The 24,281-nt window shown below is 49.5% G+C and overlaps 2 protein-coding genes across 6 annotated transcripts in view; one reads left to right on the plus strand and one right to left on the minus strand.

The window, feature by feature from the left end:
- PCID2 (PCI domain containing 2) overlaps positions 1 to 24,281 on the minus strand; it is a 129,106-nt gene that overhangs the window by 18,943 nt on the left and 85,882 nt on the right. For 3 of the 5 annotated variants that reach the window (XM_049647259.1, XM_049647258.1, XM_049647257.1), the window contains exon 1: positions 5,507 to 5,672. The exons of 1 other annotated variant lie outside the window; for it this stretch is intronic. In XM_049647259.1, coding sequence (XP_049503216.1) covers positions 5,507 to 5,542 — 36 coding nt within the window. In that variant the 5' untranslated portion in view covers positions 5,543 to 5,672. Of the gene's footprint in view, positions 1 to 5,326; positions 5,471 to 5,506; positions 5,673 to 24,281 lie in introns of those variants that run through there. One more of the 5 variants, XM_049647260.1, reaches the window with a different exon arrangement.
- Positions 5,962 to 24,281, plus strand: part of CUL4A (cullin 4A) — a 46,330-nt gene continuing 28,010 nt past the window's right edge. Inside the window, exons 1-5 of the mRNA XM_049647254.1 lie at positions 5,962 to 6,204; positions 6,524 to 6,639; positions 15,016 to 15,119; positions 20,977 to 21,046; positions 22,194 to 22,267. Of these exons, the coding sequence (XP_049503211.1) occupies positions 6,051 to 6,204; positions 6,524 to 6,639; positions 15,016 to 15,119; positions 20,977 to 21,046; positions 22,194 to 22,267 (518 nt within the window). The 5' untranslated portion in view covers positions 5,962 to 6,050. The remainder of the gene's footprint in view (positions 6,205 to 6,523; positions 6,640 to 15,015; positions 15,120 to 20,976; positions 21,047 to 22,193; positions 22,268 to 24,281) is intronic.

Here is a 24,281-nt window from a genome sequence, read left to right on the forward strand (position 1 = left end):
TGCATATACGGTACGATTTATCTACAGCGGGATCAGTTACGTAAACCTCATGTCCATGTAAGACTGCGATCAGGCGTGACATAAAGCAGACTTCAATGGTACACCCACAAGAAGGCGCTCGCATTGCTGCCCAGCAGTGAGAGGCAGCAAGACACCTCCGTGCACCTACCAGGAGAGGTGAGCGTGAGAAGGGCGGCCAGACTAGCCACTCCCAACAACAGACAGTGAAGGGTGCTGTCCCACACCGCTGGCGGGAAGCTGCTGTGAACACCTGCTGCAGGGCACACACCTGCTCTCCCACCCCACCCAGTAACCCCCACCTGGCATCTCAGCTAGAAGAAATGGACCCAACTCCCGGTCTGTTACAACACTTAGGGCATCACCTAAGACAATATATGGACTAAAGAATCTGCCATCGACTCTCCAATGAAACCATGCAAGCACTTAGGTTTGGAGCCAGTAATTCCACTTCTAGGGATTTGCAAGAAACAAGAGATTTGTGCAGGGTTACATCAAATATTATTACAAGGAATCACAAAATACTGGTCCTCAAGGAGGCTGATAAAGGCTGCCAAAGTCCCTGTCACCGGACGGGTGAAGGTGCAAAGGGACAGCAACAGACCACGGACAAATCCTAAAAGAACCAACACACTATTCAGGGAACATGAGGACCACAGCCAGGCAGTCACCTGTGTCAGCCACCGTGACATGTCATGTCTCAGAACTGTTGGTGTCTTGATTTAGTCAGCCCCCATTAGACCCCGAGGCTGGACTCCAGGACAGCCCGCTCAGCAACTTGCCCTGCAGTGTCCCTGGTGGCCCGTCTGGGCACTCCCCAGAGAAAGTTCTCTTCCCTGGCTACTGCTGGTCACCTGGTGACCTCCAGGCTCCAAGCTGGTCCATGGAGGCTGGAGGGGGACAGGGGAAGAGTCATCTACTCTTGGAACTCGTAATTTCTTTAAGTAATCTCTATACCCAATATGGGGCTTGAACTTATGACCCCAAGATCAAGGGCTAGCCAGGTGCCCCTGGAACTCATAATTTCTTAAAAATACATTTACTAACTCCATCTGCTAACAAGGAAGGCCTAGAGGTAATGATATGCCCCCACCCCCAGTGGCAATGAGCACAGCCAGCACCCAGATTTTCTAAACTCCAGTACCTACTGAAAGGAACCAGAGCCGCTGGAAAAGGACTGGTCCAGTGCTGGGACAGGGACAGAACTACATGAGTTTGGAGTGGATGTTATTGTATTAGAAAGCAAAGCAGAGCTCAAGGAAGGATGAACACAGGCCAGAAAGCCCCAGAAACCAGTCTGAAGGAGTTCTTAGTGGCCAAATCTGGGACAAGCAGAGCTTCAAAAGAATTAAGAATATTCTTTATAACTTTTCAATGTTTATTATTTGAGAGAGAGTGTGCACATGAGCAGGGGAGGGGGACAGAGAGAATCCCAAGAAGGCTCTGTGCTATCAGCGTAGAGCCTGACGCGGGCTCACTGTCACAACCATGAGATTGTGACCTGAGTTAAAATCAAGAGTCAGATGCTTAACTGAGCCACCCAGGCAAATAAGGATATTCGTACTATTGGTTCTGGATTATTACTCGGCATTAAAAATGATCTATAATAATACATCTTTAAAAAGGAGCATGGGGAAAAGCATTTTTAACAGATGAAATAAGTAGCTAATAAATGTAGAAAGAGTGAGAGAATCACCCCTTGGTAAATATTAACGTAATAGCTCACTTGGGAAAAGACCACAAATGAAAGTGGAGACCATTCTGTGAAAGGGCATAGGGCAGGTGCTCCCAGGCCCCCACAGGACCCCCCCCCCCAACACACACAGATTATGACTCGATTACAATGGGAAAAGTACCTTGACCCTGGAGCAACCTGATGGGCATCTCCTTCAGCAGGTGATGAGCAAGGACCCCTGAGGCAGCCTCCTCAGGTGAGGCCACAGAAAACCCACGCCAGCCACGTTAACCCAAACCTTAATCATTAAAAGTCAAATAAAGGCCGATGGTGAGAAAACTAGGATCCCACTGCCCTGCACATGTTTTAAAAAGCTAATCGTCGTAAAATAAATCCCTTCCCAGAAAAAGGCAAGAGTTCTCTTCTAGATTAAAGACCAAAGAGCCATGTGCCTGGGTGGCTCAGTTGGTTGAGCATCTGACTTTGGCTCAGGTCATGATCTAGCTGTCCATGAGTTCAAGCCCCACATCCGGCTCTGTGCTGACAGCTCGGAGCCTGGAGCCTGTTTCAGATTCTGTGTCTCCCTCTCTCTCTGCTCCTCCCCCACTCATGCTCTGTCTCTCTGTCAAAAATAAATAAACATTAAAGACCAAAGAGCAAAACAACCAAATGCAGAGTGTGATCTGACTGGATCCTGGAGTTAAAGAAGAGGTTCCAAAGAACACTCTGGGTAAATCATGAATTCTGCTTTAGAAAACACTGATGTAAAATGTCTTGGGTGCTCTACAGGCTGTGCATCGGGACAGCAGAATGGTCCTCAGTGAAGGGCCACAGTCAGCGACTTCCTTCAAGTAGTTCAGGAGAGAGAAGTGCAGGGGCCCAGAGGGAAGGAGGAGGCCGAAAGGGTGGCCAGGTGAAGAGTGGACATGTCTTCACTGTACTTCTTTCAACTTTTCTGTAGCTTTGAAAATTTGCAGAATAAAAAGCTAAGGAAAATAAAAACTGTAAATGTAGACAGTTTTTAAAAAGTAACCTGCTGGGGCGTCTGGGGGGCTCAGTCAGTGAAGCACCTGACTCTTGATTTTGGCTCCGGCCACGATCTCACGGTTCGTGAGTTCAAGCCCCGCTTTGGGCTCTGTGCGGACTGCACTGAGCCTGCTTGGGATTCTCTCTCTCTGTCCCTCTCCCCAAATAAATAAATAAACATTAAAAAAAAAAAAGTAACTTGCAGTTTGAAATAAGAGTTTGTAGAACAGACAAAAGAATGACGTAAAGGACACCAAAAAAATAACACCAGCCCTCAAAGAGATGTTAGAGATAACGATGAGATCCGCCTTTGGGAGGAAGTACAGCTATCTGTGGATTTTCAACTGTGCGGGGTCAGCACCCCTAACTCCCACATTGCTCGAGAATCAACTGTATGTGCAAACTGATCTTTTTCTAAGTACGACAACAATTCTTAGAAGTAGCATATATGGGGAAATGTAAAGTAAATTAATTCAACCTGTCCTCTCGGAACAGAAATGAAACCATATGCCTGTCGAAACAAAGAGCACTAAATAAAAAGGGTCTCAACAGACAAGAGGACATCTTAGCTATGACTGACTGCTGGCAAAGACAGCCCTTTGTGGGCTCTCGAGCTGGGTGTGCTAGCCCCATGAGGCCCTGACCTCTAGCTCTTTCACTTGGGCCACTGCTCAGGGCTGTTTATGTGGCTGTCACCTTGAGAAATGAAGCAATGTCTCCCCTCATCCCTAACCCTAAACAAAACGCAGGCTTAAATCACTGCTTTCTACAAAATGGGTGGATTCCCAACATTCAGCGTTTCTCTCTTGGATGCACGTGCAGGCACCCTTCCAAGCCCACTGAGTCTCCAATGGGAACTGAATCCAAGGGAACCAACAGGCTGACCCCACACTGCCCACCGCACTGAGTTACAGGCCCTTGGTCTCTGACCCAGGAACGCATGTGTTCTGTGAGCATCCAAGAAACTAACAAGAGAACTCATAAACTTACGAGGAGTAAAACCAAACCCCAGACCCAAGTGCTATTATCAAGTTATCACAGAGAACACAGGAAATGACAGACACATGACTTGTCCACGGGTAGTTGCTGGCTGAAGTTACTGTGAAGTACGAAACAAGGAATGGAGTTGTACCCAACTGACAGTCACTGAGATTCAAAAAACAGCATACTTTGGAGCCTGAGAAATAGGTAGGTTGACTAAAACAGGAAACGTTGGCTGAAACTCAGGCTAACAGAGGCAGTGCGCTTTGTGTTAAGGGTATGGACTCTAAGGCCAGAACTCCCAGTCTGAATGGGCCACATAGTAGCCCCGTGACCCTGGAAAACCATTTAACTTCCTCTGTAAAATGAAGCTTGCAATGGACCCACCTCCTAGAAAAAGCAGTAATGAGTTACTACAAACAACAGTGGTAGGTTCTTAGTAAGAGTTCAACAAGCACTAGTGGTTATTCTTCCCATCACCCCAACTACTTCATCAAGTAACATTCCCCTGGGAATACAGGAACAGGATCCAGGAAGACTTTGGTGAAACAGAGGACTATGAAACTTGGGCCAGCACCAACTCTAACTTCAGTACTCACTAGAATGAGGAGGTCTGAGCATTGGCAAATCACTGCACTTCACTCCCTTCTATCTACCCCCATTTATCCTGTCAACGAATTGTATTGAGCCTCCACGTGGGTCAGACTATGTTCAAGGCACGCAAAATGCCAAAAAGGATTTAGCTGTGAGCAAGAGAATTGTAAAATATTCAGAAAAACATGAAATTCTAGAGAGTCTCTACTCAAGTTGGTTCTCAAATGTCTTTCCTTCCAGCTTTAAATAAGCTGGTACTAGAAAACCTTAACTCTGCAAAGATACAGCCACAGTAGACTTCTTAAAAGAAAGGTCTTAGATCTCAATCAAAATATTGGCAAATGAATGCATACTTGCATGTTTTAAATTTTTTAAAAAGCATGTTATCTGTTTTTTCAGGATTCCTGTTTTAACTAAATTACCAAATATCTATGCAATGAACGGTCCCAATCATGTCAGACTGTATTCAATTGTCATCTAGATATCTTTATCTGGTTGTCAACAGACACCCCCAACTCAACATGTCCAACACCGAGTTTAGTTTTCCCTCCAAATCTGTTCTGATCATGTGTTGCCCACGCTGGAAATTTGGCACTTATTCTCCCAGTCCCTCAGCCATAGAATGTTAACGGAACGTTTCCTAAAGACATGTTTAAAATCCGCTCCCTCTTTTCCTTATCACCACTGTTCCAGTTCTAGGAATGAGCACAGTTTAGTGGACACAATGCAAGTTTTGAATCCATAAACACTTATGCTTTCAGTGTGCTCTGCCGTCAATAGGCTGTGAGGACGAAACTCCCGTGAGATGCACTTCCATACAAAGTCCGCCGGTGCTAACCGTGTCCTCGACGGTTGCTCCACTAGCGCTCGTGGCCGGACCACCTGCCTACCCCATCCCACCAGTATCTGTCCGGGGTCTTGTCGTTGGGCCAGGCCTTCCACGGCTGAGGCCCCACTGCTCAGCGTGGCTAACAGGCCCTCCGGGTCGGCTAGGACCACGCCGCACGTCCCTAAATTGAGGTCAACGCTCACCGGTCCGCCCCTGGGCTCCCGGGAAAACACCGTCAGTGTGCCCGTTCAGTCGCCCTTGCTTCCCGTCTGGGGGCTAAGAGCTCAGGCAGAGAGACCGGGCGAGACGACTGGCCCCGGCCCACGCGTTCTCGCCAGCGTCGCGGGGCTCCCGCTGCAGACCCCTAGGACGGAGCGCGTTACCTGCTGCAAGTACTGGTTGATGGTGATGTGCGCCATGGCGGCTCCCCTCCACCGGATGTGGGCGCGGCCTGCGCGTCCGGCCACGGCCACTTCACTTCCGGCCCGCGGTCCGTCCGGGCCAGCGTCCCTCCGCCCCCGCCTTCCCCGCGCTCTGGTTCCGGAGGGACAGAATCCGCGGGAGCGCGTCCCGGGCCGGCATGGCGGCACGTCCGGGCTGAGGAAGGCCGGGGTCCTCTCTGCGATTCGCCGCCTCTCCTCGGCGAGGACGCCTCGTCCGCGGCCCCTAGGTGCCCGGGCCTGCCCCGGAGCTGACCGGGCCTGCGCCCCGCCGCCCCCTCGGCTGTCGCAGGTTCCGCACGGAGCGCGGCGGACGCGGCGCGGCCCGGCGCCGGGTCGGGGTCAGGCCGGGGTCGGGGTCGCGGTCGCGCCGGGCCGGCCGGGCGGCGGTTGGGCGGCCCGGGGCGGTGCTGACGACAGGCCCGCCCGCCCGCGCGGCCGGGGAGGCGGGACGGGGCGGGGCGCCCGCTGCTTCCCGGCCGCAGCCATGGCCGACGAGACCCCCAGGAAGGGTGCCCTGTCGGCGCTCGTCGGGCACACCAACGGCCTCACCAAGCCCGCGGCCCTGGCCGCGGCCGCCGTGTCGCCCAAGCCCGCGGGCGGCGGCGGCTCCAGGAAACTAGTCATCAAGAATTTCCGAGGTGGGTGCGGGGCGGCCGGCCGGGAAGGAGCGGGGGGGGGGGGGGGCCGGGGTCGCGGCTCCTCCCGCCCGCGGCACCGGCCAGAGGAACCGGGCCGCCCGGGCAGCGCACTTCTTCCGCCGCCAGCCGTCCCGGCAGCGTCCTGCTGTCGCGTGCCCGGGTCAGCCGGCGCCTGCGGACCTGCGTGCGCTTCCCGCTCGGGGCTCGGCGGCGGCGAAGGCGGAGCGGGGCTCGCGCGGCGGCCCGGCGGACCCGGGGGGGTGGCGGGGGATGGTTCTGTGAAGCGCGCCCGCCTCACTCGGGCTCTCCGGACCCACAGACAGACCCAAACTGCCGGACAACTACACGCAGGACACCTGGCAGAAGCTCCACGAGGCGGTGAGAGCCGTGCAGAGCAGCACCTCCATCAGGTACAACCTGGAAGAGCTGTATCAGGTGAGGCCCCGCCGGGGCGGGCGGCGCTGCCGGCCCGCCTCGCTTGCTTGGGTGCTGTCACGGTTGTGTAGGTAACACACCGGTCCAGGGCCAGGAAGTGTGGTGCGGACGCGGGTTAGGTGGTCCTCAGTGTTGTTTCAGAGTCGGAAATGAGGGAAGTAGCGGGAACGCAAGCATCGGCCTTCCGCAAGAACAGTAAGAGTCCTGGGGCGGCGTGTCCCCCGGGTCATTGCGTGATTCATTGGTGGTTCGTGGTTGTGGGATTTTTATTTTCAGGCTTAAGCTGCCTGGAAAGATAAAGTTATGCCATTTCGGGAGAAAGATGTGTTTCTAAGAGCCACACGACTGTCATACTTTTTTAAATAGACGTGATTTGTTATTGTAACTTCACGGTTACATAGGACACTCTCTCTGCGCTTCTGGCTCATAGATTTTCTCATTTTGTGATTGTTGCTATTAAGACATGCAGACAGATTTTGTTACGTTTCATGTAAAGATGTTCCATTTTTAACACAAAAATGGTTAAAAGTACATGTTACTGTTTGCGTATTCCATTTATAAGCAGACTGGTTTCTCTGATCTTCCATTTGTAAAGAATGGCACTCATCAACTAGTCTGTTATCTACGTTTTAGGTAACAATATGATACCACAATTTCTATTAAAGGACTTGAATTAAAATTTTTCTTCTGTTTGCATGAGTGATTACATCATAAAAACAATGGGGATTACAAAAAAGTACAAAGAAGAAAATTAAAACTGTATATACTCCCATCATCCAAAGAAGACTACTGTTGACAGTTTGATACACATACATCCCTTTTTGTTTTAAATCATCATAAGTTTATTCTATTTTTAGATCAACTTTATTAAGGTATAATTTGTACATAATGTGTACTTCAATACATTTTATACTGACGTGTAAATCACCACCACCACAGTCAAGATGTAGAATGTTTCTACGTGAAAAAGTTCGTCTCTCCCCTGATCCACTCCTTGCAGACCACTGATTTCTGTGGCTATATTCCACCAGTCTAGCATCTCCCTTAAGCGGAACCTTCATCTTCCACTTGGGATAGTGCTTGGGACCGTCATGCCTACTGTGTGACAGTAATTTGTTTCTTGGTTGCTGAGTAGTGGGTACCACCATTTCACCAGCTAACAGGTATTTGGGTTTCCAGTTTGGGGCTGTTATGCATAAAGCTGCTATGAACATTAACAGAGATGATTTGTGTGGACATATGTTTCATTCCTCTTGGGTGAATATCGAGAAGTAGGGGCTCAAAGTCCTAACTTTTTAAGGCATTTCATGTTTTCAGAGTGGCTATACAATTTTTTTTTTAAGTTTATTTATTTTGAGAGAGCATGCATGCATGCTTGCTTGCAGGGGAGGGGCAGAGAGAGGGAGAGAGAGAATCCCAAGCAGGCTCTGCACTAAGTGTGGAGCCCAACGTGGAGCTCGATCTCAGGAACCGTGAGATCGTGACCTGAACCCAAATCAAGAGTGGGCCACTTAACCGACTGAGCCCTCAGGCTCTGGTATCTGTACCAGCAGGTGTAGGGGAGCTCCAGGTGTTCTGCAGTCTTGCTAACATGTGCTATTATCAGTCTTTTTGATTTTAGCCACTTGAGTGCGTGTGTAGCGGTCTTTTGCAATTCCATATGAGTTTTAGAATGTTTGCCAATTTCTACAAAAAAAGCCGACTAGTGTTTTGATTAGGATCATGTTGAATTCCAGATCAGTGTGGGGAAAATTGATATCCTGATATCGTGTCTACTGATTGATCACAAGGGATGGCTCTCTGCTTCGTCTTCCTTCATTTCTCTCAGCAGTGCCTTCTAGTTCCAGTGTGTAGGTCTAATACAGCTTCTATGAGGTTTAGCCCTAAGCATTTCATATTTTTTTTAAGGTTTATTTATTTTTGAGAGACAGAGTGCAAGCAGGGAGGGACAGAGAGCGAGGGAGACCCAGAATCTGAAGCGGGCAGCTCAGAGTCCGATGTGGGGCTCAAACCCACAAATTGTGAGGTCATGACCTGAGACGAGGTCAGACGCCTCACTGACTGAGCCACCCAGGCACCCCAAGCATTTCATATTTTTAATTGTATTATAAATAATAGTTTTAATTACTGGTTTTCGCTAGTGTATAGAAATAGAAATTATTTTTATACATTGGTTTGGTATACTGCTCTCTTACCTCTCCTCCAGTGGCTTTTTGTGGATTCCATCAGGTTTTCTACATAGACCATCATGTCGCCTATGAACAGAGATAAGAGATGGTTTTACTTCTTTCTAATCTGCATGCCTTTTAATTCCTTTTCTTACCTCAGTGCACTGTTCAGAACACCAGAATGACGATGAGTAGAAGTGGTAAAAGCAGACAGTTTTTGTTTGGTTCCTGATCTCAGTGGGGAAAGCCTTCTTCAGGCTTTCAGCATCAAGTGTGATGCTGGCTTATCATAAGTGCCCATCATCGGGTTGAGGAAGCTCCTTTCCATTCCTAATTTGCTGAGAGATTCCCAGAAGTGCATGTTGGACTTTGATGAATTCTTCTGTAACCGCTGGGGTGGTCATATGACATTTGTTTTCTTAGTTTATCGCATGGATTGACTCTTCACGTGGCAAGCCCATCTGGCAGCTGCAGGACAGATCTGAGTTGGCAGTGGTGTGTTACCCTTTTTTGTACTGTGGGATTCAGGTTGCTGTCACTTCATTGGTTTTTGCATCTGTGGTCATGGAGGATGTTGGTGTGTTGTTTTCTCGTACTGTCTTTGTCTGAGTTTGTCTCAGAAATGAAGGCCTCATAAAGTGAGTTGCAAATGTTCCCTCCTTTTCGTTTTCTAGAAGAGTTTGTATGGACTTGGTATTATTTTTTCCTTAAATGTTTGAGAGAGTTCCCGGTGAAACCACCTTGGCTTTGTGGAGAATTCGTAAACCACGGACTTCTTTGGTGGGTTTGGAGCTCTTCGGGTAATTCATGTCTTCAAGTCCGCTAATCTTCTGTGGCATCTAATCTGCCCGTAGTGCCATCTGGTGAAAGTTTCATCCCATGCATTGTTTTTCTCTCTAGGGGCTCAATTTGAACCTTCTCAGTATCTTTCCCGTCACTACGTAACTTCTGGACAGAGGGGATACAGTTATAATAGCTGTTTCCGTGTGTCTGTCTTCCAGTTCTTTACTGTCAGCTTCCGGCTGCATTCGACAGCTTTTTCTCCCCTTTAGGTGTTGTGTTTTTCTACTTCATCGCACATCTGATAATCTTTGATTGACTGTCAGACATTGTGAATCTTGATTTGTGGGTAGATGTTTTTGTATTTCTATAAATATTCTTGAGTTTCATTCTGGACATATTAAATTATTTGAAAACCTTTTGATCTTTTAGAGTCCTACTTTTAAGATTTGTTAGGCAAGACTAGAACAGTATTATGTCCAGGGCTCATCGCTCCACAACTGAGTATTCAGGGCCCAGTGTCTTAACGACTTTCCAGTCTGGCTCGTAGGAAGGTGCTGTTCCAGGTCCCATGTGGGCACCAGACCCTGTTGTCCCTTTCCCCATCCTTAGCAGTTTGCTCACACACAGGTGGCGAGTTCTTGACCTCTCCTTGCTCATGTCCATGCCCTCTGTGGCCACACGTCTTCCCTGTAGGCCTTTGTCTCGGAGACTCGAGCCTCAGCTCCCGGCCCCCTCTCCACAGCCTGGAAACAGGGACATAGGAAGGGAGCGTCCGAGCTCGTTTCCCTCCCAGAGGTCGCTGTTATTCACAGCCCAATGTGCGATGCTTCGCAGACTGCTATTTCACACGTTTTGTGTGACATTTGGTTAATTCAGGCAGAAAGGCTAGTCTAGTCCCCTTATTTCATCTTGGCCAGAAGCAGGAGTCCCATCAGGTGTCTGAACTCTCATAGGTTTATTAGTTTAATAAACTGCTATATCTTGCAGCCAGGTTTCTTTATTCTTCTCTTCCTGGAGATTTGACCATCTGGGATCGATTGCCTGTCATCTTTCATAGAATGACTTTGCCATACCTTTTACCCAGCAGTGTAGTTCATAACAGTCGCCACATGTGTTACCATGAATGAACAGTATAGTTTATAACAGTCACTGCACGTGTTATTATAAACACTAGTTCCAGGTGCCCTGGGTGTCTCTGTGCGTCTTGACACCCTGAGGGCTGGGGGTGCTTAGCCCCAAAATGGAATCTCACATTCCATGGGGCATCCCAGGAGGCAGGGGCAGCGGGGAGGCAGGGGCGCAGGCCGGCTCCTGGCCACTCACAGAGAGGTACCCTGATTTCAGGTACCTCTCTGGGGAATGAGCTGCTCAGATCTTTTGGAAGCAAACGGGGTAGAAATAGTAAGTGACATCATTGTGTAGTTATTGAATGTTTGCCCTATCCTGATCTTGTGATAAAGCAGTCAGTGCATTTACCTGGTGTTTCAAAGTACAGTTGAAGTTTTTGCTGAGGTGGTGTGGTATATACTTCGTGAAGAATTTTGTGTGAAAGTGACAGTTCTCACCAAAGTATGAAAGTTTTTTTAGGTTTTTGTGTGTGTGTGTTTTTTTAAGGAAGTTTTCAGGATGATTTGAGGGAGAAGCTTTTACGTTTTGATATTGATTAGTCTTCCCAAAGTGGGGTCTCTTCTCCCCCCATCAAGGCATCCCTTACCACGTGGACACTTTAGGAGGCCTCCCTGGAGGAGAAATTAGCTCCCGTGTGTCTGCTACAGTCCACCTGTTGTTTCTCTGTAGGAGGGAGGTTCAAAGTGTGGTGAGAGGAGAGTCTGCACAAACGTATGCCCCGTCCACACTTTCCTCCGACAGAGCTAAGGCGAGGAGACTTTCAATGCCCAGATCTTTTTAGTCTGTCTTTAAAGATCTGAGTTTAGGTCTGGAATTAACACCTGTGGAAAAAAGTTTATCTTGTGTGTCTCCTGCCTATACGTTTTAGTCCTGTTTGCCAGCATAGTGGACAACAGATAACTGAAGTCTGCATTTTCGACAAGGGTTTCAGGGAAAGGGCTAAGTGCTGATTTCAGGCACTTTTGATGCCCAGAAACAAAGCCATCATGGGAGACTTACTGTTCTGAGGAAAACCATGCTGTCCTGAGTCACGGACTAAGGTCTCCGAAGTCTTCCTGCTTGGTGATGATTTAGTGAAGGGGAATGTGGGGTTAGGTGTTAAGTGTATTAATAAGATGGCTCAAACTGATCAGACTGATTGAAAAGGCCCGGAAAGTAGTAGACACATATAAACATGTTATTTGATGGACCGATTTGAGAAAGTAACAAATTAATCAATAGTGAGCTCCATACAGAAGTTGCTCAAAAACAGAGGTGAATATCCAAACTCAAATCTATTCAGCTTAATAGAAAGAATTTCATAAATCAGCAGTTCTGAGCACTCAGTGGGATTAGTCGTCTGTGTTCAGGAGTTGACTGTGAACATCTGGGAACTGGGAGTCAGGGTCGGTACTGCCCCCCACGCTGCCCATGTTGGCCGTAAAGCCCCCATCCAGGTGACTTCCGATCCCTCTCAAACATACTCTCTCACTCAGATCTGAGCTGTAATTTAATTTCTGCATCGTTCTGTACTCGTTTCCTACAGGCAAGAACCCCATTAGCGCTTTCTTCCGAGCGGTGAGTTCATCACCTTTCAGTGGGCCCACGATTGAGTAGGGTCCGCCTTCAAGACCAAGTATCACTTACAGAGGGGACATAGCTGCCCCCCACCCGGAACTGTGCATGTGTGCCAGGAGAGCACTGTGCCGGCCTCCGGCTGTCAAGTGTGAGCTCTGGCGTGGCCACGGCCTGTGCGCCTCTCTCTGTAAGGTTGGCCCGGGTGTGATTTTCCCCAGGGCTGGGGACTGGCTCTCATTTTCCCTTCATCTACATAAATATGTGCTCCTAGTATCTGCCTGCTTTTCTCTTTTACGATTTCTCACACTACGGTACCCTCCACTCCTTTTTCTGTCTGGTCTCAGCTTTGGCCTTCGAGACTTTCATGAAACAGATCGTCTTCCAGGACCGTGTGCTCTCATTTCATTGCTCCCGTGCGTTCCCCCCACCCCACGGCTCTCTTTAATGTCCTGTTGGATATTCCACACTCAGGGCCAAGTATGCTGGGGGCTGCAGCTCCACCCTGCACAGGGACCGGTGTCTGATCTGCCGTATGCCCATCTGTCTGGCTTCAGTGCACTTGTCTGTCCCAACACAGACGACAACCTGGAGAGGGCTTGGGTGTGGAGGCCTGGCAGACTTAGATTACAGAGCTGTGCCTGGGCAGTTTGGACAGGCGGCTTCCTCCATGGCTGAGTGAAAGCGAGGAAGACACTAACACAGGGCTTCTCCCCCTCCTGTCATCCTTGGATTAGCTGAATTCCTTCTGTCTGCTGTGCCTCTTACACATGTGAGGGGTAATGTGAAACACACCGTACCGTTGGACTCCCAATTCACACCCCACAGCGGGCACTTCTGCGCCCCAAAGCAGGACTCTGTCTCCAGCACTTCTTTTGGGGAGGGGGCTTGTATGTTGTGGTGCTCCTGTAACTGACAGAAGAGTCAGCCAGGGGCCCTGCTGGGCCGCACTCTCTCTTCCCAGTGAGGGTGCCTGTAACATGAAGACACCAGCAGTGACTCAGCAAAAGACACTGAGAAAGGACAGCACCCACAGCAAACCTGTCTACGCCAGGGTTTGGCTGGTGCTTGTAAGAGGCCCCCAGGTTCTGTTTTAAGAAAAGATCTTAAGTGTGCTTCATGTAAATAGTAAATATGTGCCAAAGAGGACATAGATGAGAAAGGTGTTGTAAAATCAACAGTGACAGCATGTCACAACTGGGGTAAGATTGTTTTGAGGACACTGACTCCTCCTTCAGGAATGAGAGCAGGCAAAGTGGTTCCGTGAGTGAGATGTTCCGTGAGGGACACGTACTACCAAGCTCATCTTGATTTTTACCAAAGAAAATACGTTTTCTTCATGTATTGCATCAAAATCATTTCATAATAATTATGCTTATGGATCTCCCAATAATTAAGTTACTGGAGCAAAAGCATTTGTCAGCAGGTTATTTTGGGTTTTCAGAAACACAAGGATAGATCTTTGAAGTATAAAGATAGGACTACAAAGGGAAGGAATTACAGGGTTTGAGAAAGAAATTCGGGGCTTTAAACAGTGTAGATGAGCCCTTATTTGTAGAGCAAGGCAGCACGTAGGGGAATGCCGTATTGTGCTATTGCACTGATAACAAACTTGCTAAAAAACAAGTTATAATTTTTAATATCTTCATTCCGTGTTCCCTTTTGACCTTTATGAATGTGCATGTGTTTTATACAATAGTGATTACTGTATTTATTTAATTTATGTTAATAGGTAGCAATCTTATAATCCTAAACATGGGAACTATTAATATTTACAAGTCTTGCTACAACAAATAGCTTTATAAAAACTTAAGTTACCTATTTCCTCAGGAATATAGTATTTGATTTAAATTCAGATTCTGAAGTGTTTCCCCCATATTTTTTTAGATGGTTCAAAACTAGTCAGTAGAAAAAACTACACTTCTGTTTTTAGTATCTCACTTGGATTGAATGAGATGCTGGTTTTGTACATGAAACTGGAAAAGAAATGTTATTAGAACCAGTGAGAATATGCAACCATTATTTTTTGATGTGGATAAAGGTATTTTAAGAAAAATGTTTCTGCTTAAAAAACTTGTTTCTTCATTAACTTAAGACAAGCCTAAATAAATTACACATGCAGCCTGCAGAAAAATATGTAGGAAACAAGTACAGTGTAGCTGTTGTGGCCTGGGCACTCAGGAGCGTCCTCGCTGCGCTACGGGCAGAAACTGCCCTGATGCTCGCCCACCTGTGTGGAAGGTGGTCACTGAGGGTCCGGAGCAGTGATTTCCTGACCTGGTTGCATGTTATAATCATCAAGGTAAACTCATCCACCTTTCCAGTGTCTTCCACCTCAGATGAATGTATGGGAACATCCAGGTCTGTTTTAAAGTCCCCAGGTAAGAGTGGTGAGTGGCCAGGTTTAGAGACTGCTGCACTAGAAAAAAAATAGGGCATTGTAGATGCTCAGATGTGTGCAGGGACGCCGCGGGGTCCCAGGTGTCATGGGCTGACATAGGTGTGCCGTCCAATCTGTGCTCGGTATTAGTTGTTGTTACCTTTTTTACCAGACCCTTCCTGGATTCCAGTAGTCCGACAATAATCACCCTGAACTTAAACATAACAGTTTCTTTGTAGTTTTTATAAGTATGAAGGGGGTGTTTGTCTGTTATGATTGTGATTTTATTTACATACACAGGTCTTTTTAAAGAACGATTTTGTTATTCATGGTGAATAATTCACTTGTTCCTTTTGTTTTTAGGCTGTTGAAAATCTCTGTTCTCACAAAGTCTCCCCAACACTCTACAAACAGCTGCGCCAGGTCTGTGAAGATCATGTCCAAGCACAGATCCTTCAGTTTAGAGAATATCCTTTTTTTGGCTCATGAGTTTCTATGCATTACCTAAATCTCTTGAGGCTGAACATTAATAGGATAAAGAAGTAGTGACTGTTGTTAGTATTAAAACAACAGCTTTCAAAATTCCCATTTATTTATAAAACAAAACCTAACATTTGTTTCACATGACCTAATATAACAGATTTTTTTAAGTGGAATTTTTATTATTTACATTATTTATCTGATTAAAGCAAAAGAGTGTCCATTTATTGGGTATGGTTGAAGTGTTTAGGAAGACTTCTGAGAAATGTCTTAATTCTATTCTGCTGTCCTTCATTCTTGTGAAAAACCATCTATATTAGTTATCTCTGATGCATAACAAATTTCCCGCAGACTTGGCGACATAAACAAGCACCCGTTTGTAGGCTCACGGTTGTGTGGGTAGGGAGTCCCAGCTCGGTTCAGTGGGTTCTCAGCTCAGGGTGTCACTGGCTGAAACCGCGGGCTGGCCGGTCTAGGTTTTCCCACAGACCGCCTTCCAGGCAGAACTCCTGTCCCTCTGTTGCAGGACTGATGTCGCTCTCAGCCCCTGGAGGCTGCCCTTGGTTTTTTGCTTCAAGGCCTCTTCTTTGACAGCATGGTTAGTTGCTGCTTCTGAGCCAACAGAAGAATGCCCCTCTCTGGTCTGCTGAGACAGAGTCTTCTGAGATATAACCCACCATATTCCCAGCCCGCCCACCAGTCAAGGGAGGGCAGTCTAGGCAAGTAGGTGGCCGGGCATCTTCGAGTTTTGCCAGCACACCACGCAGGACCAGTGTCTGCCAGGGAGACGGGGCTCCTTACATCCTATCGACAGTCTGGCCTCGGCCCAGTGCTCCAGCCCACCCCCACCCCTTTATTAGTCTCGTTGGGAAGGAACTAGGAAGTGGATTTAATATTACAGACACCTGCTTATGACTGCACTTTTCCAGGTCTCTTTCTTAATTTGCAAAAGTAGGTAGTTGGAGCCTGCTCATTTCTAACTCTTGTTCTAGCTGAAGGAGTCCTTTCTGTCCCATCACCCTTCCCTTGAGAAACTAAAGCATTCAGAGTTTGCTAAAATCTCTCAGGGCAGCTGCCACAGCTCTGTCACCTGCTGTCGAAGCTCTGGATTATCCATGGCAATGAAGCCCACATGGCCTAGAGCAAGGGGGTCTTCCCGTAAATGGGTGAGCAGAGTCCATTCTGGTTCTATTGTATTGGCATCTGTAACTGCACCTGTGCAGTATTTTCCGGCAGAGCTCTTTCCTACCAGAAATCATGAGTCCATTCAGGACAAAGGTGACCATACCATTGGACCTTTGGAAGATGGCCAGTATGCACCACGTCTCTGAGGCATCCTCTGAGGACACACAGAGGCTCCTCTCCTACCTCAGTGCCACAGCACAGGATTCTCAGAGGCTGGGTGATGGATCCAGGAGCCCATCTGAGATGCTGACTTCTGAAAAGGAGCCTGACTCCCAGGCTTCCCGGAAGTCAGCAGATTCCCAGGTGTCCTCTCCTAGACCTGCAAGTTAGGCTGAACTTCCCAGAAGTCACCAGCAGATTCCCAGGTGTCCTCTCTGGGACAGGCACATGTTAGGGTGAACTGCTGTGATTGTTCCTAACCCAGCTGTCTCAGCTTACTCAAGACTACTTCATGATTACCTGATCAAACTATCCTCCTGCCAGTTAATCCTACCTTGTGGGTTACAGGAATGTGTTCATTAATTCAGTCATTCAGCAGGGACTTCCTTCCTGTCCAGACCTCTATCCGACAGTAGGAAATGATGGCATCGCCTCCTTTCTGCCCTCCCAGTAGTCCTGGTGCTGAGATAGAGGCGGGGGGCAGGGTCGTTGCATTTCCTTGATGCGACAAAACCATGTTTCTAGAAACTACGATGTATTTCATTAAAGAAAAAAGATGAAAAGATACTCTGCCATATGAATTGTCATTGGTGTGAGGCATCTTGAGTTCCAAGATATTAAGTTATTAGAATCAGGGACAGGAACTGCAGTGCAGGAAGCAGCTGGGGCAGAGCTTTCCAGAGGAGGGTACACTGGAGTCCCATCATGGAGGACCAGTGGGGTGTGGCCAGCCAGAGGGAATGAGCCATCGGAGAGGGGCGCTTGTGGGGCGCTTGTGGGACACTTGTGGGACAAGGCCAGAACCTGGGCACACTGGTGGAATTTGAGGCCGTAATTCTGAGTTGCAGCTTGGGTTTGAATCTTTGCGTACGCTCTGAAAGGTCTGGACTTAAGTGCACATCTGAGGGCCCCTGCAGGTATTTGAAGCAAGAATCCAGTGCAGTTGTATCATGTTTGGCAGTGATACGGGCAGGATGAGACTGGTGACGAGGTGGGCCAGAGGTAGCACTTCCTTATTTCAGAGAAGGGGGCGGGGCGGGGCTGGAAACAGGAGTGAAGTAGGTTCTGGCCCTTTAGAGCTTAAACCCCAGGGAGACTGACAAGGGCATAAAGGTAGGCATTTATGGGTCAGGGTGGTGGGAGTTTTTAAAGGCTCGGATAAGCCCCTGGGGTGTAAGGAAAGGGCAGTCAGGCGCGCACCCGCCCCCAGGAGGGGCTGTGTGCAGGGGGAGGGGTGGCTGATGGGGGACACAGTCCTGCCCTCGGAGCTCATTTTGCTGAAAGGGTGGGTAGCCTTGCCAGACTTCAAGGGGCTGAGCAGCAGAGCTGTTGCAGATGCCCAGGCCCTGCAGGAGTACTCCAGGGAGAGCATGCTGGGGTGTCTCTGGTCTCTGGGATGTTCCTGTAGTTTGTATGTGGCTGCTTTCTAAGGTCCAAGGACTGCTCCCTCCGCTGTACTGGCCGCATGCTGCTGGTGAGGACAACGGAAGGAGTGCTCAGGGAGGCCAGGAAGCCCCTGGTAGACAGGTGGTAAAGGACTCCTATGGAATTGAGTCAGCTACTGTGATTTTCTTACAGTACTGACTCTGTTCTTTCATTCATGTGTTTGCATTCTGCACTTACCTGCTCCTTTCGAAATAAGTTTCCTGCTATTGGTGATAGGCCTTTCCCCACGACCACGGCTTCCTGCACATGCACGCCTCAACCAAAAGCAGCGCATGCCGAACCTGGCATCACTCGGTGCAGAAAGGAGGCTGCGCCACGCACCCAGGCTGAGTTCAAAAGCTCCTCTTCTATGACAGCAACCGGCTCTCAGTGGAATCTGAGCCGGCCAGCACCTGTGCACAGAACTCACTCTTCCCACCCCCAACTCAGCTCTAGGGCATCGCCACTGTGGTGAACCACAGAAGGGCCAGCCTGCCAGCCTGCGGCGTCCGTGTGGAGTCCCACATAGCAGCAGCGTGGTCTACACGGCAGAAGGACAGAGGTGACCGGCGTGTTCACGATTTCCTGTGTCTTCCTACTCCGTAGATGACGGCAGGCTTTGGGCTTCTTTATGAAGACCCTCCGTGAGCAGCGTGTAGCCCGCGTGCACGTGTGGAGCGCCGGCAGCAGGCTGGGTTTGTGTGTCTACACGGCGCAGCCCTCGGTTAGTGCTGCGGCTCAGAGGTGAACATGACAGGCTTCCTGCCTCTGTGGACTTTGTAGGCTAATGAGGGAGGCAATAATTCAATCGTCCAAACCATGAACTGTGACAAATGTTGTGGCAGAAAATGTCCTCTGCGGTCATAGCAGGCAGACCTGATTGGGGTGAGGGGTGTCAGGTGGTGGGCCGGGGTGAGGGCGGCTTGTCCTTCTGCACACTCTGCTGGGGTAGGAGAGTGGGGTAACCCGGCTTAGACAGCGTGGGCGAAAAGAGAACCAGTCACTCTTCTACTTGGCGTGGGCGCTGTCTTTTGGGTTTCTTCCTTCTTGTTGAATCCTTGTAGTCACGGGCACATGTATTCGCACTTTGCCACGGGGTATTCCGTGTTTGCTGTTTGACACCTGACCGACCCCTCTCAGTACACTGCTTAAAACCTTAGCTAGGCCTGGCCCTTCTCCAGACAGGAGGGGACAGTGTTGGGAGCCTATGATGGCAGGCGGTATGTCTTAACGCCCCGAGAGTGCTCATGTGAGGCTCTGGGCTTTGGTATGTAGAGGGCTGGAGCTCGGTGCATGCCGGCCTTACTGTTTCGTACTGTTTTCCATGGGAAACAACCGCAAGTGATGGCTTCACCCGGCTAGACACATCTCGTGTAGTAAGCCCTACACGCAGGGCCGCTCCCTCCCAAGGAAGCCCTGTGCCGGGCCGAGTGCTGCTTGCTCGCTTTTGGCGCCTGCACCATCCGGCGGTGTGGGACTGGCTAGTGGGAGTCTCACCCCGGGCAGCCCCACCTTCCGACAGAGCCTGGCCCCCCAGCTGATGCAGACTGCCCTGGAGACCTGCCAGGGTGTCAGCAATTGGCTTGTGTCCAGCACCGGGTGCCAGAGCTGCTGGGTCCCTGCTACATGTGCTTGTGACTTACTCTTCATTTTTTTAGACTGTCTGTGTCAGGTTCTCATATTGTAGGCCACTGTAAATTTGAGCAGTCATAAAAGATTTCTTCCGGAATAACATGTTAACCATTGAACGACTAGGTTTTTGCTAGGATTTACTATTTGTGATTTATTAGCAAAGCCCCAGGAGAAAATAGGATGTGTGGCCAGGACCACTGTGGCTGAGGTCAGCTCTCCTTACTTGGATGACAAGGATGCACGTGTGCCCGTCAGTTCCTTACAGCTTCCTGATCTTCTGTCCTCTTTCCAAAGTCCTGGTTGTGTCCTCCCCTCCACTGGCTCCCCTCGCTCCATCAGACCACCTTGCCGACTGAAGACTCTGACACCTGTCTGATTTCACAGCTCACGCCCTGGCCCATGCGCTGCTTCTGTATGTGCTGTGGATTTTACATGTAACCTCACACCAGCTCTGAAGAAACCGAGGTCAAGGGAAGTTCATCGCTGGCCCAGGGTCCTGGAGCTGGGACTGTACAGAGGGAGCAGCATGTGTATCGTGTGGTTGGGGAAACTGGAGGTGCACAAACGTGGGGAGTTTTGTAAGCCACAGGCAGCGTGTAGACGTTTATGACAATGACTTTGCCCAAACCTGTGAAGGCCGTGCTGGATGCATTTGGCTGTAGTTTGCTCTAGGAGTCCGTGTTGGAGTTCTCTTTTTTCTATAAGCAGTATGTTGAGCCTTCTTAAAAAACACATCCTAATTATCGAGGTGAGAGTGTTCTCATGCGGTGCATGAATGAGACTTCATATCGGTTCTCATTGAGAATATAGGTTAAAGTTAAACCTCAGCCACCTCCCTCCAACTGCCTGTTCTCTGGTGCTATTAATAGTCGACCTGCTTTGTCACCACTGGAACAGTGCAGGTTGGGGTCTGTCCCCACCACCCTTTGCAGGATAGGCCCTTAGGTCCAGCCACCCAGATTCGTGAAGCCTGTGACCTGGTGGTTAATTCAGCCAGCAGGGCTCTACAAGGAACCTGGCCATAACAGCAATGAGGGGAACGGGAAAGTTAGGGGGGTTGTGGCTGGAGGCTCATCACAAATTGGGAACACAGTTCAGCAATGCAGAAAACCTGCACCTGTGGTCCCTCTGGTCCTTCAGTATTCTTTTTTTTTTTTTTTTTTAAGTTTGTTTATTTTTGGAGAGGGAGAGAGAGAATCCCAAGCAGGCTCTGCACAGTCAGCACAAAGCCCCATGCAGGGCTCGATCTTACAAACCATGAGATCATGACCTGAGCTGAAGTCGAGTCGGACACTCAACCGACTAAGTCACACAGACGCCTCTGGTCCTTCTGTATTCTGACAACAAAATGATGTGTAGATTCTGTGTCAAGAGCTGCAGTTATGGGGTTAAAGCTGTAATAATTGGCCAGCATTTCTAAAGTTTTCCTTAGCAGGTCTGCACAGACTCACTAGATAGTGTTTTATTTTTAAAGAAGATTAACACCTGCTGGCAAGATCATTGCAGACAAATGGTAAGCGTATTGACTTTTCTGTTAACCCTGGTTTTAGGGACAGTGTGCTGTCCCATAATCTCCATAATCTTCATCGGTAGAGCCCAGTGTCTGGTCTCACCAACGCACTTCCTCTTGGTCCTGTTCACCCTCTCCTGTAGCTAAGCAGGAAGGGGATTGGGTAGCTGGGAGGGTGTGCCCCTTTCAATCCAGCTGTCCCCCCCCCCCCCCCCTTTCTAACCAAAGATGGCCTCGTCCATCTTCCCTCACCCATCTGAGGACAGTGTGGGCCAGACTGTCGGCCGAGATAGGGAAGTGCTGTTTGGGATTCTGTTTTGGGTCAGATGCTGCCATCCAGCTCAACATAGTAGGACAATAGGGCAGGGAAAAGCTGCCTGTGTGAATGGCTGCATTTCTGGATTGGGGCCAGCTGCTAATTTGACCTTCAAACCCACCTGACAGCCCACGGTACCTGAGCTGATTCCTGAATGGGTCTCTAAAGTTTTTCTTAATCCCACTTTATACCTGATAATCAAGCCTGACTTCCAGGTTTTTACTGTAACTGGACAGCCAAAGTCTTAGACTTTGCAGATGTATTGATTCTGATCTGTTTTTATGCATGTGAGTTTTTAGCATGACCTGGCTGTGGGGGAAAACATGGTAGTAGTACCTTTCCTAATAAGGAGGTGAGTAGGGGACAATGAATGAACCTCTTTTCCAGGCCAGGCACCTGGTACATGGTCAGAATAGATAAACGTCTGTTAGGAAGGCTGTGTTAGGAGAATCACAAGGTTCCTGGTGGTCCTGTGTCATCTTCACTCGGCTTGCAAAAGAGAGTCAAACACGTGGCCAAGAGCCTCATGCCGATGTGACAAGGACTAATTATTTAAAAAGCTTAGAGCATCTCTTCAGGTTTGTGAGGTTTACCACATCAGGCAGGAAGTGACCAGATTTCCCTTATAGTCAGATTTTCTGGACAAAAGAGATGAAAATCAAATACCAAAGGAGCAATTAAATTTGGGGAAATAATCATGAAGGTTTTGGTGGGGAGAATCCTCAAGAAACAATTACTGCAAGATTTGAGACAGCCACCAGTTATAGTTCAGAAGGCCTGCTCTTGGATATTTAGTTAGTAAGTTACATAAATAAATGCTTTTCTAATTGCCAGATCATGATCAGAAGTATTTTCCTGTTTTTGGACCGCACTTACGTACTGCAGAATTCCATGCTTCCTTCTATCTGGTGAGTGTCCTGGTCAGTAGGGCCGTGTCTGTGCTCCTTCATGTCAGCCAGAATCACTAGCGCACCTGTCCAGGCCCAGGCGTACCTTAGCCCCGGAGTGAGGGGGCCGAGCCGGGCCGGCCACGCCCAGGAGGAGCCCCTTGGGGCACCCTGACCAGCTTGCAGTGAGTGTCACAGTACAGGTGGCAGGCAAACACAGCAGGACTGTGGGAAGCCACATTTCTGTCCCTGGGCGCTGCACGCCAGGGCCATCTGGAACCAAGGGCACACGGTTCACCTCGGCTGGGACGGAGAGGCCCAGGCGCTCACTGACTCCAGCAGCGCCCTGCTCTGAGAAGACCGAGGCTGGTGAGGTCATGGCCCGGGGCCCTGAAGTCCCCCACAGCTCCCCATCCGGCTGACCAACCACAGATACGGAGACCTCGTTTCAGTCTGCTCGTCAATCACACAGCATCTTTCAGGGACTCCCCGCCCTGTGACTCTGGGTGCTCGTCACTGACTTCCACACCCTGTTGCTGATGCCATTCGCCACTCCACATGCCCCTGAGGCTCCCGCTCCTGCCTCCTGATCAGACTTGTCCCTGATGTCGCCCTCGGCTTCTTCCCGGTCTCTGTTGGCATAGAAGCCCATTCTCCAATTCCCTTTAAACCCAAGTTCTTTAACAAGGTGCTTTCTTTTCAGTTTCCTCTGCGTCTGTTTCTTCTGACCTGAGGCATGGACACCGCCCTTCCTGAGGTGTCCGTGACCCCTGCTTACCAGACCCATGGACACTTTTTGTCTTTATTTCATGTTCCCGCCCATCTGTGCAGCTTTGGACACTCCTGGTTGGATGTCTGTCCATCCTCAGCACCACTTTGCCCCTCGTTCTCTTACTGGCATCTGCACCTGCACTGTGCTAGGCTTCCGCACGCGGCTGCAGAAAGGGTAGCCTTTGTTCAAAGAAACAGCAAGCATGTAACTGAAGATAATGGAAAGTCACATGGTTGCTACTCTACAAAGCACTGTTCTAAGAGTTTTGGCACCTGCTCCTTTAGTCTGTGGTACAGCTCTGCAGGGGATGACCATTATCGCCTCCACTCTACAGACGGAGAAACTGAGGCAGAGAGCTCCCAGCTTGTGGGGCTGCCGGGTCGGAACTGTTCATTTGTGAACATAGTTTATAACATAACGTGTCGTATAAACTGTAAGCCCTGCTTACAGCCTAGCGATAGCAGCCTCGGGCCACTGTCAGACAGAAAACCTGAGCGGGACAGTGCAGTATGAGACGCCCCAGGCAGGATGCGGAAGGAGGCTGAGCCCTGGTCTGGGCCTGAGCTTCGCAGAGCCAGCAAGACTGGTGAGGGGCTGAGGTAGGAGAGGTGGTAGTGGAGGGGAGGGGGCAGCAAGTTTGAAGTGTGGTCTGTGTGGAAACAGGAGCCGCCCAGGACGCACAGGTTGTGGGGGAGGCGGAGACGTGGGTCAAGAAGACTGCTCGATGGCTTGTGGGGAGCAGCTGAAGCCGGAAGCGGAGATTGAGATTTTAGGAAGAAGCGGAGCAACAGTGAACACTTCTTCCATACCGCACCTGCTACTTGCCTCGCCCAGCGTGGAAAGGGTTTACGGGCGTAAAGCAGTGTGTGTGATGCCATTTGCGGTTAGGGAAGGACAGGCAGAGACCCAGAGGCACCATGAGTAGGGGGTGGGGTCAGGAGTCAAACCCAGGCGGCCGGCTCGAGCCCCCACGACTGACCGATGTGCTTGACTGCTGTGTCCTCCAAGTGCACACGAGACCCAGGCCTGCACCTCCTGCAGGGAACCAGAAAGGCCTTTTGTGGTGTGCACTGGAGGAAAGGCTTCACCACAGGTGGGGCTCCCCAGAATCCGCACTCACCTGTCTACTGCTCACCGCCCCCCACTGCCCGTTCAGAAGACCCTGCTGGGTCCAGGCACTGAGTTGTGTCTGTCTGCTCGGTATCTGGCTCCTGGGGGACCTGTGGAGGTGTCTGAACAGAGCACAAGACCTTTTATCCCGTG

This window comes from Panthera uncia (assembly GCF_023721935.1).
Source record: "Panthera uncia isolate 11264 chromosome A1 unlocalized genomic scaffold, Puncia_PCG_1.0 HiC_scaffold_16, whole genome shotgun sequence".
NCBI lineage: Eukaryota > Metazoa > Chordata > Mammalia > Carnivora > Felidae > Panthera > Panthera uncia.